Source organism: Chanodichthys erythropterus, chromosome 2 (genome assembly GCF_024489055.1).
Source record: "Chanodichthys erythropterus isolate Z2021 chromosome 2, ASM2448905v1, whole genome shotgun sequence".
Taxonomy (NCBI): Eukaryota; Metazoa; Chordata; class Actinopteri; order Cypriniformes; family Xenocyprididae; genus Chanodichthys; species Chanodichthys erythropterus.
Window position 1 is genome coordinate 36104870 of NC_090222.1, and position 19722 is coordinate 36124591.

Here is a 19722-nt window from a genome sequence, read left to right on the forward strand (position 1 = left end):
AATATTGTATTTATTAACCTGCATGTCCTAACCTCCACCAGATAACATGCAAATGTGTTGTTAAATTATTAAAATATCAACTTAAAATTTCAGAGGTTGCTTCAAGAAATTATTTTAGGTCAAAGGAGTTTGGCTGACAAAAACGTTTGTGAACCTCTGCATTATAGGACGTCCTTTCCCCATAATGGATGCAAAGAAGGCATCTTAGAAGGCAGTTGTTCAGTTTGTAATCATAAAACTCAGAATTATGCATTTTGGGAACTTTCTTTGTCTCATTAAAATAGTGTTTTTTATTTATAAGTAAAAAGAAAAAACATTGCTAACAAGTTGCTATATAAATTGTGCCACAATACTGGGGTGTTCAGGATGGTTGTCAGGGCATTCTGGGTGATTTCCGGTGTTTTCCTCCCGTCTTGTGTGAAAATCCCTCCTTCAATGTGCATACTGTCTTTTTTCACCTGTTTAATGGTGCAGCAGGTGAAAATGGTACGTCTGATCACTTAGTAAGGAACCAAGACACCTCTTATCAACCAGTGCTGTCAGTGTTAAAACTAAAAAAACTAAAAAAACATCTACTTTCATTAAAATAAGTTAACAGAAATGAAATACAATAAAAAAGCAAACTTATTTTTTACTAAAATTAATTAATTTACTAAAAATGAATTAAAAGGATATTAAAAAAACTAACAAAATTACTAAAACTTTAGTTAGTGTGTAATGTTGCTGTTTGAGCATAAACAACATCTGCAAAGTTACGACGCTCAAAGTTCAATGCAAAGGGAGATATTTTCTTTTACAGAAATCACTTTTTAAGGACTACAACAAACAGCTGGTAGGGACTACAACGAGCTTCTTCCTGGGTTGGTGACATCACTAATCCTAAAATTTATATAAACCCCACCCCCAGAACACATAACAAAGGGGGCGAGGCCATGTTGGGCTGCTTTAGAGAAGAGGAAGAGTTGTTGTAGTAGAGTGTTGCTGTCATACCGTCATTTTACACCGGACTGCTTCACAAACGAGGGTCAATTCAACGCTGGATTTGAACAAAAGATGAACATGACGGCACATGCTAGTGGATGAGTTGAATCAACTCCACAGCAACTACATCAATTTATCCACTAACCATTCAGAAACGTCCAGTTTCATTTTAAAAGTTGAAACTTCTTCCTGAGTCTCTCCATCAGTGTCGACTCCGGTTTGAACAATGTAAGGCTGAACACCGTTACTGACAATCCTCATTTTGGCTGCGTGAGATTCTCCAGCTTTGTTGTTGTTGAGCAACCGAAGCGCGAGCTGTTAAAGCTCCGCCCTCTTCTGGAAAGCAGGCCGGGAGCATCAGCTCATTTGCATTTAAAGGGACACACACAAAAACGGTGTGTTTTTGCTCACACCCAAATGGGGCAAATTAGACAAGATATAATAAATAATCTGTGGGGTATTTTGAGCTGAAACTTCACAGACACATTCTGGGGACACCAAAAACTTATATTACATCTTGTGAAATGGGGCATAATAGGTCCCCTTTAACTAAAATTAAAATGGAAAATATAACAATAAAAACCAATGCAAAATATTAATAAACATTAAGATAGAAAATATAGTAATGATACAAAAATAACACTGTCCTCAATAAGACACATGATTTGAGGAATCATGGAGCACAAACACTACAGGCTTAACTTTTAAGTACTTGTACTAGTAATTACTGACTTGGCACTAATCAGAGTAGTTCAGAAGTTAAACAGTACTGCAGCTTTAAGTTAAGCATCCCTCCCTCTGACTCACAGACACATGAGCGACTGCGAGGAACACATTCCTGTCTTTATTTCCTACAGACCATACATGCAGACAAATCAGTCATAATTCAGTTAGACAGTCCGTCATGTTACCAGTTAACAGCTGCTTTATTCTCAATCCTGTCGTGTGAAAATCCTTCTCCACAATCCCTCTGTCTTTCCTGATCTGTTGCATCTACGTGCCAGAATTTGATGTAACAGAGCAGATATACATCTCCTGAAGTACACACAGAAACACTCACCAGACGTGTGCTGAGTTTTGTAGGACATCTGCTCTCTTTTGCTCTCTCCTCTCTCACAGTTCCTCTGGTCCTGCCCTTTTCTGGGAATCCTGCCCTCTCTGACTCTCTCTTCCCTATCAGTAATTCATTCCTCCACCTACTTTTTCCCTGACTTTAGGGTATCTATAATCATTATAACAGCTGCTTTATAAATGAAATGAACTCATTTAATAATTGATGATCTTTGCAACAGAACTGAATCAACACTGAACAACGCTGTTCCTGTTTTCACTGTAAAGCTGCTTTGAAACAGTCTGTACTGTATAAAGTGCTTTATAAATAAAGGTGACTTGACTATAAAATATTGTTGATTTAGTCGATTAAAATGTATTAGTTGGTCAGTCGCAGAAAAAACAAAAACTCCACAGGTAGTGGGGAAATCATGCAGTCTGGCCGGTCCTTGTGGTAATTACAGTATGTTGGTAAGAAATTAAGTAATTCAATTAATATAAATGTGCAATTAGTCGACTAATGACATAAATGAATAAAAGTCGGGGCACTACCATGAACTAACATGAAATGTTTTATTAACTAACATTAACAAAGGTTATTAAATACTGTGATAAATATATTGCTCATTGTTAGTTCATGCAAGTTAATGCATTAACTAATGTTAACAAATGAGACCTTATTGTAAAGTGTTACTGTTTTTTTATTAAATGTTAATATTAAATGAAAAACTAATATTTATTTTTTTTATTCTGTTTAAGCTTTAGCAATTTTAATACTTCACAACTTAAACTAAATTACAATTTCCTTTGCAACTAAAATAAAATGTTTTGTTATATTCTATTTTCTTTCATTTGATTTATTGTAACTAACTAACTTGATCAGAGTCACATTTTTCACCTGCTGCAAAATATAACAGGTGAAAACACCCACAGAAGCACATTGAAGGAGGAACCCGAGACAGACCAGAAGATCACAGAGATACGAGTTTTCACACACATTTTCAGAAAATGTGAAAACCTACTTTTCTACCTTTACTAAAGAAGAAGCGTATAGGACGTCTTACCCTCTGAGACTTATGGAGCAGCTCTTTTCTCTCTTGCCTGAGGGAATTCAAAGATTTATCCTTTTCTTGTTCCATTTCCTTCAGTTGGTTTTCTAGTTGCTGGACTCGTTCCTGCAAGACAGCGACGTGATCATTAAAACGTTTTCAGCATGAACAGAAACCTCATATGAAAACTACACATTCAGCAATAAGCTTCAGCCTGGTGCGTTAAGGAGTCATTAAATTCTTGGTTTGGTTTGTGTGGCACTGATGGAATAATCTGCTCAAAGAGAGAGAGGATAGCCAGCGTGGTGCCGCCCACCCGGCAAACTGAGCTGACAGGTCAGGGTCAGAGATCTGTCATAGGGAGTCAATGAGCACCTATGGACTGCTCTGACGCTCTCCCCTTCAGCGGTGGGATAATGTGACAAAACTAGATCACTACTATTATTCTCAATAGAGGCATCTAGATATATATAGTAAAATAAATGCAATTAAAATTCATATTTTTAAATATAATAGTTTACAATTTTACTGTTTTTACAACACTGTTGATCAAATGCAATTAAAAGTAATATTTTTATATACATACACATATATATATATATATATATATATATATATATATATATATATATATATATATATATACATACACACAGGTGCTGGGACACCCCCTCCAAATTATTGAATGTGATGTTCCAATCACTTCCATGGCCAATGGTGTATAAAATCAAGAATTTGTGAAAGAATGGGTCACTCTCAGGAGCGCAGTGAATTCAAGCGTGGTACCGTGATAGGTTGCCACCTGTGCAATAAGTCCATTCATGAAATTTCCTCACCGCTAAATATTCCAGGGTCAACTGTTAGTGGTAACATAATAAAGTGGAAGCAACTGGGAACAACAGCAACTCAGCCACAAAGTGGTAGGCCACGTAAAATCACAAAGTGGGGTCAGTGCATGCTGAGGCTCACAGTGCGCAGAAGTCGACAACTTTTTGCAGAGTCAATAGCTACAGACCTCCAAACTTCGTGTGGTCTTCAGATTAGCTCAAGAACAGTGCGCAGAGAGCTTCATGGAATGGGTTTCCATGGCCGAGCAGCTGCATCCAAGCCTTACATCACCAAGTGCAATGCAAAGCGTCGGATGCAGTGGTGTAAAGCACGCCGCCACTGGACTCTAGAGCAGTGGAGATGTGTTCTCTGGAGTGACGAATCACGCTTCTCTGTCAGGCAATCCGATGGACGAGTCTGGATTTGGTGGTTGCCAGGAGAATGGTACTTGCCTGACTGCATACTGCATTGTGCCAAGTGTAAAATTTGGTGGAGGGGGATTATGGTGTGGGGTTGATTTTCAGGGGTTGGTCTTGGCCTCTTAGTTCCAGTGAAAGGAACTCTTAATGCTTCAGCAAACCAAGACATTTTGGACAATTTCATGCTCCCAACTATTGTTGTCTTTTACTGCATATGATAATTCATACTCAGAAAGTAGAACTGAAATGACATTCATTACAAGATGATTAGTAAAACATTTCAAATGCACCTGCAGACTATTTTTTAGTCATGTATTTCATCATTGAGGATTTCTTAAAAAATACTGTGTAAAAATCTTGTCTCGTCTCGTTCTCGTGAACTCAATCTCGTGTCTCGTCTCGTGAGCTACTCGTCTCATCACACCCCTAATATATATACAAATAAAATGAACAGCACTAAAATTATTTATAAATTGTAGTTCTATTAATTTTATTTGTTTATTAAATAATTACAGACACTAAATTATTTAATTAAAAACCTATTATTAATAATATTTTATGTATTAATATCATAAATGTTTTATATATACACACACATCACCATATATATAAAACATAAGAAACATGTATGTGATGTATGTGTGTGAAATAAATAAATACATATATAAACAAATAAAAGTGGGTTTAAAATATTAAAATATAAATTTTAATTGCATTATTACAATTTAAAAGGCAAACAATATTATAATATAATGTGATATAATTATACATAATGCACATTAACAATATATTAAAATATTAATTTACATTTATATTATTCATTTTTATATTTTTATAAATATACACACATTTTTGTGAGTCTATAATTTTAATATGAATTAAAGCAGCTTATATGAGCATCACTGCAAACAGTCGCCATAGAGCTCCATGTAACCCGACTCTCTCTCAGTCAGTCCAGTCTCTCTCTTTTTTGGCCCCTGACGAAATTACCTTGTGTACTTCATCATGTGACTGTGTTTGCTCTGTCAGCATGAGCAATATTTATGCTCATGCTCAGTGTGGCGTCTGCCTCTACTGATGACATAACAGCTAAACAGAGTGTCCAATTTGGAAAACATTGATGTGTATTGAAGATACACTATGTTCCATTCAACAGGAAGTCTTGCATTCTAATTGGAAAACTGCAACTTGAAGTCAGACTCACAACTCTGATTTGGCATGAACTTTGCACCACTAAGGGTGATGTGCTTGTATAGTAATAAACATGAACTTGAAGCCTGAAACTTCAGTTAGATAAACTGCATTTCCTAAAACAAAGTTGTTTAGCTGACCTGAGATGTGTTACGTGTGTGCTGTACTCTGGTTATCTCTCGTTCTATGACCGTTTCGCTCTCTCCGTTCTCTCCTTCTCGCTCATCTTCTACTCCACTTTCCAGCTCAAGAATGTGAAACTCCATGTCTTCAAAAGTTCGCACTGTGGCTTCCAGCACATCTTTGTCCTGAAAACAAAACACATGCAGACAAAAATTCTCATAAAAATATAAGGTAGTATGCAGTCAAGCTTTTGTTTCTCTGCACCAAAATTGCAAAAATAATGACTTGTAGCTTCAAAACAACACTCTTTCCCTCTGTCATTGGTCAGTCAGTCCCAACTCCTGACTCCAAACTCAAGGGATTGGTTGAGTCAGAAGTCAGTGTCACAGGATCCTTCCGAAATCTTGAGGTGTATTCGACTTGAAGTGGGGCAGACCGATCGGTGTATGACACCAAAGTACCGCGAAAGCGAATAATCAATATTGAATCGAATCAAATCGGAATTGAATCGCAAACTTGTGAATCAAAATCAAATTGAATCATGAAATTTGTGTCAATAACCAGCCCTACTGATGAGTATTGCGTGATGTCTGCGTATGGAAACACATATGTTGACAGGTGGATAGGACATTGTATCATTGCACTCGGACAGAATGCAATAATTGGACATTTTTTGGTCCTGAGACTTCCACAGAAGATATATGTACATGTTTTAATATTTAGACTACTTCTATTATAGATTGCTATCAGGATGTGAAGAGAGGTTCAACCAGTATTACAAAAAGTGTTTATGAAAAAAAATTGCTTACCAAACCTTTAATAATTGAGCAACAATAATAATTAACAACAACTGAGCTGAAAATTCTGGCTGCGGTATCAGCCACCCTTAGTTTGTCATCACCTGTTGCAGCCGAAGCAGCATCTGCTCCCGCTGGTCTTCTGGCTGTGAAGGAATCTGTTTCTCCATCTCCTCACAATTCCTCTTCATCTTCTCCACCTTCAGACGCTGCTCCTCCAGCTTAACACGCTCCTGATGGAACGCACGTTTTCAGCTCAAACACAAATGAGGCTTTTTATGCATCATGTGTAAATCAAGCTGTGAACACCGTAAATATAGACCTTCTGTCTGTTGGCCAAGCGCTGACTCTTTCTTTGCCTGTCCTTCTCTTGCAACACCTGCAGCTGATCTGTGTATCTGCACAGTCGCTCCTGCTCTGCTTGCAGTTCCCCTCGCAGCAGGGCGACCTCCAGCTGCAGCTGCAGAAGAGCAAACACACGGGTCAATTTCGCTGCATGGCGAGTTGTTGGTGAGAACACACCTGTTTTCTGCTCACCTCTATTTTCAGCTCCTCCCTCTGCTGGTCGAGCTCTGTGATGCGCTGCTGCAGCAGCGAAGGTGACGTCAGGTGCTTTGCTGAGTGTCCGTCTGCTTGTTTGACCCGATACTGGTAAAATGAAGAATGAAAGACGATGCGGTTGAAACGTAAAGTAAGTTTCGGGACTGATTATAACATGGAAATGTCTGTTTGAACAATGCTGAATAATGATATTATATAAAATGTGAAATAAAATATTATATGCTTTTTGGGTAAAAGAAGGCAGCATAAAATAAAATACATATATAAAAAATAATATATAAAATAATATAAAATCTTAAGGCTAAAAGAAGGCAGCATAATATAAAATACATATATAAAAATAATGTAAAATCTTATCAACTTTGGCTAAAAGAAAGCATCTTAGAAAGCAGCATTAAAAATAAAAATATAAAAAACAATATATAAAATAAATATGTACATAAAGATTTATAAATATATTTATATAAAGTTTTATATGCTCTTTGGCTAAAAGAAGGCATCTTAGAAGTCAGGATAATATAAAATATAAATATAATATAGAAATAATAAAATTATATATATATAAAAATAAGATAATGTAATGTTTTATCTGCTCTTTGGCTAAAAGAAGGCATCTTAAGAGGCAGCATAATACAAAATATACATTTGAAATAATACTAATAAATAATATAATATAAAGTTAAATCTGGTTTTTGGCTATAAGAACGCATCTTAGAAGGCAACATAACATTTACCTGTTCGCTCTCTGTGCTGCTGCCCTCTGTGTCTGACTCCGCCCCCGAAGAGGCGGGGCTTTGCTCCACAGCCACTCGCATGATCCACGGGGATCTTCGGACAGGCTCCCACTGGCTCCTCTGTGTATCCATATTGTGTCTGGGCATGTCTAATTAAACAGGAGTGGAGACTAGTTAAGTATGGAGGTATGGGACATTTACACATTACAGTAATTCAGCCCGGCTCATGGGAGGCTGCAAACAAGGGTCAAATGACAGATGCTCGAGCTGACATGCATTGAACATGGTAAAAGTGAAATCCTGTCCTCAGACATGACTGGTAACCAGTCTTCTGGATGTTTCTTAATTAGATTCATCTGCAAAACTTTTGACATAACAGGTCTTAATTCTCAGGTGAGATGCGTTTCAACAAACCACAGAAAAGTCTGTGAAGATGAAAGCACAAATGAAAGACATTACAGCGACAGCAGGTTTTTCTGTAGCTTGTTCAGGTGTTTTTTTACACAATACCGTACATCAAGGCCACAGTTCACTGTAAATGGACTCTATGTGTTCATTGAAGCTTTTGTATTTGCCGTCTGTGAGCTTCAGTTCTCTCCACCCCGTATCGCCCTCCTACGCTCTTAACGGCACATCTGACAAAGCTGAGTGTGGGAACAGACTCTCGGTACGCCATTGTCCAAACCCTTTCCCACCCTCCCTCTGCCCTGTCCATCAGTCCTGCCTATGCCGAAGCCTTATTAGGATTCGGAGTGCTGGAGCCACACGGATAAATATAAAACTCCGATATGAGGAGTTCCAAACACAGAGTGGCACACAGAGAGTTCTGGAGGAGGAAGTGGCCTCTAAAATGTCACAGGCTGGTTTCATATTTCCACAGAGAGAGAGACTGGAGTCCTAGAATAACCACAGCCCCACTGAACAGACACACACAATAGCTTGTTTAAACAGGAATTTAGCTTAGCCCTTCATGACAAAAGCAGGTGTTTTAGTATGTATATTTACTACATGTTGATCAAAACTAGACGATGATAAATACACAGACTTGCTGCAATGCATTATAGGACTGCCTTCTCTGCAATGCGGCCTCACAATCTGACTAAAAGTAGGTGTGTTAGAAGGCAGCAAAATAAAATAATAAAATAAAAATACAAAATTATATATATATAAAGCCTTATCTGCACTTTGACTAAAAGAAGCATCGTAAAAGGCAGCCTAATATAAAATATAAATATAAAAAAATAATATAAAATGTAAGTAATATAAAAATATAATTTAGCTAAAAGGAGACATCTTAGAAGGCAGCATAATATAAAATATAAATATAAAATAATACATAAATACTAAAATAATAATATAGAAAATAATTAAATATAAATAATATAAAAATATAATTTAGCTAAAAGAAGGCATCTTAGAAGGCAGCATAATATAACATATAAATATAAAATAATATATAAATAATAAAATGATAATAGAGTAAATAAAATATAAATATATAATTATACGATTTAATAAATTATAAAATATATATAATATTACAAATTATATGATTAATTATATTATATTAAATATAAATCTTAGAAATAGATATTATAAAATAGACATATAAAATAATTATATATTAAAAATAATATATAAAGTTTTACATAAGTTTTTGAAGTTGGCTAAAAGGTGTTTTAGAAGTCAGCATAATATAAAATACAAATATAAAAAATAATATAAAATCTTATCTACTCTTTGACTTGAAGGCATATTAGAAGGAAGAAATATAGAAATAAAATAATACATAAATAATAAAATAATGTCAATTCTATTACTGCTAATAATAATATATAAATAATATAATAGTTGTATCTGCGTTTTTGCTATTAGGCAGAACAATATACATATTGTATGTACAATATTCAATAATATTCATATATATATATTCATAATATACATACATAAAAATATAAAATCTTATCTGCCCTTGGGCTAAAAGAAGGCATTTTATTTCAAGTAGACAGCTCACTAGGTGTTATAAAAACCAGGATGTTGTTCCAGATCTGTCCTATGTGTTAAGACTAGTTTGATTAACTAAGACTAGGCCACATGTGACGCCAACAAGCCTAAACAACACAATCTTATCTGCTCTTTATCTAAAATCCAGCTCACATACTGTGTTTCAGAGGAAGGTCTGAAGTCCAGAAACGATAAAGTGAAAATGCAGATGTGAAAGTTCTGAGTCGCTAATAAAAGAAACAAAAAGAAACCCAAGAGTGAAAGTAAGAGAAAAAAGCTACAGGTACATTAGCATGGGTGAAACAAATGGGTGTAATAAGTGAATAATCATTTGTAATTGCAGAGGAGTGGCAGTAGAGATAAAATGTGGCATAAACATCCTGTTATATAACGCACCCCTCCTGGTCATTACTAACCACTGCTGGCTCTGACTGACGAGTCCGACTCTGTTCGCACTGACTTACTAATCATTTCTCCTTGACTCGGCAGTAACCCGCCACTAACCCATGAGCATTCCTTCCATGATTCTCAACCATACAGCAAATAGGAACAGTGTTGTGTTTGCGCCGTCCGTATTGTGTTTGGCATCGGACAGAAGAATCTGTATGTCAACAAAAATATCTTCTACATCCTGCCACAAAACCCACTATTCATTCAGCAAGACTTGGTTTCACCCCACCAAATCTTCTTGTAAAACCAGTTTAGATAAAACCTAGAAGAAAAACCCTTACTGTGCTGTAAGAAAAGCTGCTATATAGAACCTTAAAGACTTCTTTCAGGTGCTTCATATATAGAACCTTTCAGGGATTCCATCATGGGTTCATTTTATGGATTTAGTTTTAATTAATTAATTAATTAATTTTATTTAGATTATTTTATGAATTAAACAGCTCATAAACAAACTTTATAACTAGTAAAACACTGAAATAAGCCATTAAACATGAAAGTATTATGCAACCATTTAAGACATTTCTCCTTATATAGAACCTTTTTGGCATAAGAATTGAGTCAAGAACTCTATATAGAACCTCAACAAACCTTGTTTTCTAAGAGTGTAATACTGAATTACTCCTTTTAAATGGAAATTCTACATCTTTTTACTTGGTACTTTAAGACTATCGTGGCATTAAAATGGCTTATGTCCAAATATTAAGGTATTACCATGTTTTTTATCCAAAAATTTTTTTTACCCCAAATACTACCATGGTAAATGCCCAAATAACATGGCATGACCATGCCCAAATGATAATTTACAATGAATTCCGAGATACCTAAAATATATGCCAAAAAAAATCTGATAATACAAATTCGTTTTCTGCAGTTACGCAAAGAAAATTGGTGTAGGATTTACTTCAAAACCATTTTCACTCTGAAAACTGCTAGTAAATATAGATAATTACAAAGAAACAAGTACCGCATTGAATAAAATGTGAAATTCTGAAGTCGAAAGACTGAAATAGTATTTTCTTGTAAAGCATACTTCAATAATCTTTGTTTTATTTACTTAATTTTTACAAAATCAATTTAACAGTGTAACTGGAATGCTGTAAACCTTCATCATTATTATAGATGCATATGTATTTGGTATATCTTACCTGTACAAAGCCGTTTCTGGCGTAAAGCTCTTCTCAGGACAGCATTCTTCACGCCGACTGCTCAAACTAAACAACAAATGCAACACACGTTTAACACACCTCATTATAATTACAGCTGCAACACAACATTCTTCAGTGAAACGCTCATGAAATACAGTTGAACGGTGCAGGACGCCCAGATGTTTTCTCAGAAGTGAGCAGTCTTCCCTGCATAGGTTGTCATTACTTTAGTCTGAGCGTAACAAACTGGTTTTCTGTGGTTTATCATAAAATAAACAATGAGATATCTGAGTGAGCATAGATGAGATCCGATGAGGTCAGTGTTCATTGAGATTAACCTCACAGGCACCCTGACTCACTGAACATGCATGAAGAGATTAGTTAAAGGTATTTTTTTTATAAACACTTTTTGTTATATTTGTTGAAACTTTCTTCACATCCTGATAGCTATCAAAAATACAAGTGTCTAAATATTAAAACATGTACATATATATTCTGTGGAAGTATCAGGACCAAAAAAAGTTTGTCCAATCATTGCATTTGGTGCCTGTCAACATATGTATTTCCATACCTCCACACACCTGCTAGTGTAGACATCACATGTCATCAGCACGTTCCGTAAGGTTATGCAGAGTTGTAGACAGAAAGCTTATGCTGCGTTCACGCCATGTCGTAACCATAATTACAAGATGGCAACTAGGCTTGCTGCGATAGTCGGTGTTGCCGATGTTACCAGTGTTCAGCCACAACACCAGTTAGCTACATCATTTGCCCACCATGGCACCGCCCCCACTGTCGTTTAGATTTTTTACAGTAATAAAAGTAATTTAGTTCAGTTAGAAAACAGACACTACAATTAAATCTGAACGTGTCTGCTTGCGCCAAATGCGAGTCGCAGCACAGATCAGCAGCAGGTGATTTCTTTTATTACGAGAGTGAGGAGCTAACTAACAAGATGATTGCGGAAGATTTTTTGCAATATTTTGGATTTAAACCCAGTGCTAATAGGTAGGGCTGGGTAAAAAATCTAGATTTCTCGATTTTAATCGATTCTCATTTTTACGAACCGACATTGATTCTTTAATCCCAAAAATCGATTAGTCTAGTCTGTTTTCAGTTGATGAATGAGCAGAATATGTAGTGCCTCCCGCAATAATCTTTGTGCTTTGTTACTTTTGATATGAAGCAAAGTCTCAGATTTCAAATGACGTCCATCTCATTATGAGATTCAAAAAAGCGTTTTGGCGCTGTTTGATGTGGCGTGACAGATCGCTTTAGCGCCTCGGTTAAAGAGAAGCGGCAGCACGAGTGCATCTGAACATCTTTTCCTCCACTTTAATAACAGTTACAGCGCTAAATAAACATGAATAAACATCTGAATGTATATTAAAATATACAGTACAACTTACTGAAATCCATATCATGTCTCGTGTAAACACTCAATCAGTGTTTCAACCTCGTAAAGACGTCAATAAAACAGCTTGTAAACAATGTCACGTAACGTCACATTTACCTCAGAAAAACATTTTCAGTGACCATAAACTCATTAGTCAGCTAGAAAAGTGAACTCTAGAAAGCAGCATTGTGATAAATATAGCTATGCACCGTTACATATTCATTATAATTTTTTGTAATGTTCTTCAACATTTAATGCATGTTTGAATAAATCAGGCGCAATTTAAATGTTTATATTTAAAAAAAAAATGAATTGGAGTAGAAATATGATTATGTAATTCTAAATTTTATTTATAATAAAAACATCATTGAGTGTAATTTAAGTGTTTGTATATAAATAAGTTAATTTAACCTTCAATATTATTATAGTAGTACCAACTGGCTCCCATGTGTAGTTTACAGCATTAGTTGAGAGATTATTTTTCATTTTTGCCATGTACTGTAACTGAAATACTACATCCAAAATAACCGATATCGAATCGAATTGAAATCTAATCGAAAACATGTGAATAGTAATCGAACCGAATTGTGAAAATTGTGTCAATACCCAGCCCTACTAGTAGGGAACATTCAAAGGATTAGTTGTGTTTAATTGTTGTGTTTTTCATTAAGAATAATAACCCACCATTCAAGCAATTGCCACCCCCGAACTGGCGCTAATTTGAAAGCGAATGTAAAATCCGCAGCATTCATAGTCTATTAGCGTGGGGAGATTTCAGTACACTCCTATGGAAGCTCAACTTAACTGAAAACGCTCGTTATGTATGCCTGTGCAGCCATGTGGAATTTAACTTTCGCTTTATCTCAAATTGCAAAAGAGGGGAATACCCCCCTTCTGGTGATACCGGTATTACTGTTATTGTCAAACCTCGATTAGCCAGTGGGAAAATTTCCTCACCATCACAACCCTAATGGCAACCCGTGATGTTCTACCCGGAGCTGTTCACGTCCTCAGACTCGGATTTATGCATTTCTATGTCAAAACTATCAACGCGGAAATTAATCTGCAGCAGTCAGGTGGTACAAGTAAGAGCTCTGTAAGTTATGTTCATTATTATTGTAAAGTTATGTCCTTTGAGACATGAGGTCTCTCGTGAAACTTGTCAGACTCTGCGGTGGGCATTCATGTGTTTTAAAGGAGGCGTGGCTTTGGAGACGCTCTGAAGAGAGGGTAGGATCTCACGCTTTCAAAGCTAGCTTGCTATTGCTAGCCTCTCCAAAATTGCCTACCCTACCTTTAATTTAGATATTCAAAGAAAAAGAAGTGATAGACTGATTTGGAGAGTTAGTGATACTGGTTTATTCTTGACCAGGGGTTTTCAATCTTTAGATGCCATGGATAGGCCTGTCGCAATAATCAATATATCGACTTATCGCGCAATATATGTATCTGACCTCAATTTTTGGTGACTCAATATATTGCCCATTATGTTTACATGATAATGAATGTCACCAACATTTTGCAATCACGCTGTAATCTGCAATTCCTACACAGAGCAGTCATCAACAGGTGAAAAAAAGGCATTATTTGAGGCATTATAGTGTAAAGACTTCCTGACAACTACAGATAGTTTGGAAGAACAAGTCCGAATGCTCTCGATTTCAAATCCGCAATCCACTGTTCCAGTGCAAATATAAATGTGTTTGTTCATATGAACATTTGACTGCTAAGTAGGGTTTGTGTTTTCAGCAGTAGTGCACCCTTACTTTACTGAGAATATTTACCATTTATTCAAGTTTTTTATTTAGGATATTACATTTTTTTGATCCTTCATTTCCATGATCGAAATAATTAAACGGTTGTTGTCATTTAAAAGTGTGTAGCCTACTTGCATTATTACGCTGTTATATTATGATTATATATTCAGTGGCACAAATAATATTGTTTAGTGCAATTATTTCTGAAACAATATATCGCACAACAAAAAGTATTTATCGTGACAGGCCTATCCATGGACCCTAAAATATGATCATGCTCATGATTATATTTATTTTAAAAGGCAGCTCTATATTTTCATGTGTAAAGTCCTAACTTATACTGTGAAATATTAATATAATGATAATTTAATAAATAACTAAAATATTATTTGGAAATTATTTAGTTTCTATTATATTACATTACAAGTTTTTTTTCCTGTTCACTATAGCACTATTGTGACATATTAGGGTCCAATTCTCATTATTAACTATGACTTGCAGCCTCAATAAACTCTTGAAATTACTGCTTATTAATAGTTTGTAAGGTAGTTGTTAAGTTTAAGTATTGGATTAAGGGTTGCAGAATATGGTCATGCAGAATAAGGCATTAATATGTGCTTTACAAGAACTAATAACAGCCAATATAGTAATATGCATGCTAATAAGCAACTAGATAATAGTGAGAATTGGACCCTAAACTAAAATGTTACCCTGTACTGTTATTTGTTTTAATGAAATCATTTATTATTTATTTATTTTACATTTTTTACACTGCTTTTCTCTAAACTTTTTCCTGTGATCCAGTTTAAAATCCTCAGCTGTGATATAATCCTGGTTTATATATAATAATGACAGCAAATGAGATGTATAAATAACACTTATGTTGCATAATATGCTCTAAATTCACTACAATGTGAAAACATAAGGCACAGTAAACATACATATTCATATTTTCAATAAACTAGTACACACAATATAATACATTATGGTTTTCAATACATTTCCTGTAAGTTGCATATTTTATGTAAACTAGTCTTATTAACTAATATACTGTAGATGGAATCAGAAGATGATGCTATGGTATTTTCATACAAATCTGTTGAATGATTAGTATAACATATTATTTTTATTTACTTCTAGATATTTCAGAGACTACCATAGTAGTGACATATTTCATTTTATTTCATGTTAGTACCATATTTCATATTTGAAGCCTCTCCTAAAACTGTAATTCAGGTTCTCCACTATATTACAAACCCACACTGCCTACTTGACCCAAGTTAAACCACTCACAGGAGATCCCTGTCAAGAATCCTTCTCTCAAGAAGTGAAATCTTTGTATCTTAAGTATAACTTACTACATAATCTCGAGAGAGAAAGTAAATCGCATCAATTTTATCGATAAATTCAGATATATACGTACCGATCATACCTGTCCAGAACTTCCGCTTCAAATCCTTCAACGGTCCTTGTTTATAAAAAAAATACCGAGATAACAGTGATGAATAAACCCGTGCTGGGGATTTAAACAGGCTTTTCCCGTAACATGTGAAGCGACAAGAAACGATAATGCCAGCGGGATTTCCAACTTTCACTCAGCCGTTGAAGAGCGAGAGAGAGAGTTAGTTTCAGCGAGTCACTGGCCGCGTTTCAATAATGTGACGCCTACGTAAACAGCGTGTGGGCGGCGCGCTGGAGTTCTCTGGCTGCACGCGCACGTCACGCTCAGTCCCGCTGTCTATATAGTCGCCTCACTAGGGTTTGAAGCACACCCCATAATGTCAGCTGAATGTGACCGTCAACAGGTGAAGCAACAGTGTTATATTGGAAACATGAGTTATATTGGAATGGGAAGAATACACTAAACTTGGTTAAGGTATTAAAATGACAGAATTATTTATATACATATAAGGCAAACAAACTTGTATGTATATAGGGCAAAATCGAGCATATGATTAAAGGGTTAGTTCAGCCAAAAATGAACAGAAATTAAGATATTTTTGATGAAATCCGACGGCTGCCTCCTGCCTGCATAGCCAGCAATTACATTTCCTCTTTCAAGATCCATTAATGTACTAAAAACATATTTAAATCAGTTCATGCCAGTACAGTGGTTCAGTATTAATATTATAAAGCGTTGAGAATATTTTTGGTGCACCAAAAAAAACCCCCCAAAAAACGATTTAATTAGTGATGGCCGATTTCAAAACACTGCTTCATGAAGCATCGGAGGGTTATGAATCGGTGTATCGAATCATGATTCGGATCGCATGTCAAACCGCCAAACTGCTGAAATCACGTGACTTTGGCGTCCGAACAGCTGATTCAACACAAAAGGTTCATAACACTCCGAATCTGCCTGAAGCAGTGTTTTGAAATCAGCCATCACTATATACGTTATTTTGTTTATTTTTTTGGTGTGCAAAAAATATTCTTGTTGCTTTATAATATTAAAGGAACACTCCACTTTTTTTGAAAATAGGCTAATTTTCCAACTCCCCTAGAGTTAAACAGTTGAGTTTTACCGTTTTCGAATCCATTCAGCCGATCTCCGGTTCTGGCGGTACCACTTTTAGCATAGCTTAGCATAGTTCATTGAATCTGATTAGACCGTTAGCATCGCGCTTAAAAATGACCAAAGAGTTTTGATATTTTTCCTATTTAAAACGTGACTCTTCTGTAGTTAAATCGTTTACTAAGACCGACGGAAAATAAAAAGTTGTGATTTTCTAGGCTGATATGGCTAGGAACTATACTCTCATTCAGGCGTAATAATCAAGGAACTTTGCTGCCGTTCCATGGCTGCAGTAGTGCAATGATATTACGCAGCGCCCGTGAGCCCCTGCTTGCACAGGGAATGTGCCTTGCAACCATGGAGACGTATGTGAGAGACGCTGCGTAATATCATTGCACTGCTGCAGCCATGATACGGCAGCAAAGTTCCTTGATTATTACGCCTGAATGAGAGTATAGTTCCTAGCCATATCAGCCTAGAAAATCGCAACTTTTCATTTTCTGTCGGTCTTAGTACACGATTTAACTACAGAAGAGTCAAGTTTTAAATAGGAAAAATATCAAAACTCTTTGGTCATTTTTAAGCGCAATGCTAACGGTCTAATCAGATTCAATGAACTATGCTAAGCTATGCTAAAAGTGGTACCGCCAGAACCGGAGATCGGCTGAATGGATTCGAAAACGGTAAAACTCAACTGTTTAACTCTAGGGGAGTTGGAAAATGAGCCTATTTTCAAAAAAAGTGGGGTGTTCCTTTAATATTGAACCACTGTACTCACATGTACTGATTTAAATATGTTTTTAGCACATTAATGGATCTTGAGAGAGGAAATGTCATTGTAATCAGTTATTAATGTTTTGTTGGTTCTCCCTTGTTTTCAGTAGCCATTATCCTGGGTGTTGGCTCACTAAACATGGTTATCTTCTTTTCAATCCTCCTAAAGTTCTTCTCAAAGTTGAGCTTCCTTGGAAGACCTGTCCTGCATGACTTATCACAATTCCGGTTTATAATTTCTCAAAAGTTTAGGGAACTGAGGAGGCCACTTGAAGACATCAAAATGCTGAGCATGAACAACTTTGTTGCATGTGTGGTGTGTTTGCGATTGCTATCATGTTAAAAAAAATACTTATTTGATCTCCAAACAGATCCTCCATACTCGGCTACAATGTATTCAACAGGATCCCCATGAATTGGTCCATTTTCAAAGTACCAGCAACATTGTACATCTTTTCAACACCTGCTGCAGACACGCATCCCCAATACTTTTATGTTTCCAATGCCGTGCCTAGAGGCGCCACACATGCATTTGGTATTAAAACACTCCAGTTGTCTTCTACAAACATATCTGACACCATCCAATGCTATATTGTTAATTTTTTACTTATCACAGCTCCGATCTTCCACACTCCAATCCTTATGCAAATGCAAGGTGTTTTTGCAGTAGATTAAACTAAATGGTTTTACTGGCCTAAAAATATGAAAATGAAGTTGAGGTAATGAAGTTAATTCATACGGATGATGTGTCCGAGTTGTTCCAAAGGTATGAGCAATGATCCCTAATTGTTGCTCAGTTCACTTCTGAGGGACTGCTGGGGTCATAAATCTCAAGCCGTAAGTGTGCATGATATTAGTCTCAGTGCCGCACAGACAGAAAGACAGATAAATGAGACGGGTAGCCGAGAGTCCCGAGACAAAACACTGAACAGATGGAGGGCAGTAAGTCACTCACACTGAATGGTGTTTTGTGCACTAATTTGTCTTCCTCCTGCACACAACACACTGTCTGAGACATTCAAATCTTCTACCTGCTTGCCGTAAAATAACCTCATTTGGCAAACGCAGGCGAGTCTGTCAAGACTTTAGTGACTGGCTTTTGTTTAGTGCACTCACACACTATTCACACTCGCCACTGTCACACAATAAAAGGCTTGTTATTTTCCTGCCGAAGCACATCTGTTGGCTTCCTGGCATTGAGCTGCTTCTGCATAAAGGGCACTGAGAGTGTTGAGTGCTGTAATTTAATGCAGGTAACTGCAAAACACTCACATACTCACACACATATAGCCCCACCCCAAATGTACAGTATTGGTTGAGCCAGTGTTATGCCACGCCCACCCAGAACACTGAAACAAACAGATCTCAATTCTATGGAAGCTTGTTTACACCGTGAAATAAAAAAAATAAAAATAAAAATAAAAAAAGGTAATTGCGACATTTTTAATAGCACAAAGAATGTTATGAACTAATAATTACGTGTTTACGTCTCGCCATTCTTACTTTTTTCCTCAGAATTTTGAGTTTACATTTAACAATTCAGTCTTTTTTTTTCTCAGAATTCCATTTATATCTTGCAATTCTGACTTTTTTCCCCTCAGAATTCTTAAATTTACATCTCACAATTGACTCAGAATTCCATACATTGCGCAATTCTGAATTTACGTCTCACAATTTTGAGTTTCTATCTCATAAATGCCAGTTATGAACTCATAATTGCGAGTTTACATCTCGTAATTCTGACTTTTTTCCTCAGAATACCAAATTTATATCTTGCTATTGAGACTTTTTCCTCAGAATTCCAAGTTTACTTCTAGTAATTCTGACTTTTTTCCTCAGAATTCTCACTTTACATCTCATAATTCTAACTTTTTTTTCTCATAATTGAGTTTACATCTTGAATTCTGACTTTTTTCCTTCAGAATTTTCTTTTCTTTCCAAAGAAAGG

The 19722-nt window shown here is 36.0% G+C and overlaps 1 protein-coding gene across 3 annotated transcripts in view; it reads right to left on the reverse strand.

The window, feature by feature from the left end:
• LOC137037248 (pleckstrin homology-like domain family B member 3) overlaps positions 1-16109 on the reverse strand; it is a 28842-nt gene extending 12733 nt beyond the window's left edge. For 2 of the 3 annotated variants that reach the window (XM_067411103.1, XM_067411086.1), the window contains exons 1-8: positions 15909-16109; positions 11333-11398; positions 7734-7882; positions 6976-7086; positions 6761-6898; positions 6543-6671; positions 5659-5826; positions 3096-3206 (exon numbers count right to left, since the gene is read on the reverse strand). In XM_067411103.1, coding sequence (XP_067267204.1) covers positions 3096-3206; positions 5659-5826; positions 6543-6671; positions 6761-6898; positions 6976-7086; positions 7734-7880 — 804 coding nt within the window. In that variant the 5' untranslated portion in view covers positions 7881-7882; positions 11333-11398; positions 15909-16109. The remainder of the gene's footprint in view (positions 1-3095; positions 3207-5658; positions 5827-6542; positions 6672-6760; positions 6899-6975; positions 7087-7733; positions 7883-11332; positions 11399-15908) is intronic. The other variant, XM_067411094.1, reaches the window with a different exon arrangement.
• Between the last annotated feature and the right edge of the window lie 3613 nt (positions 16110-19722).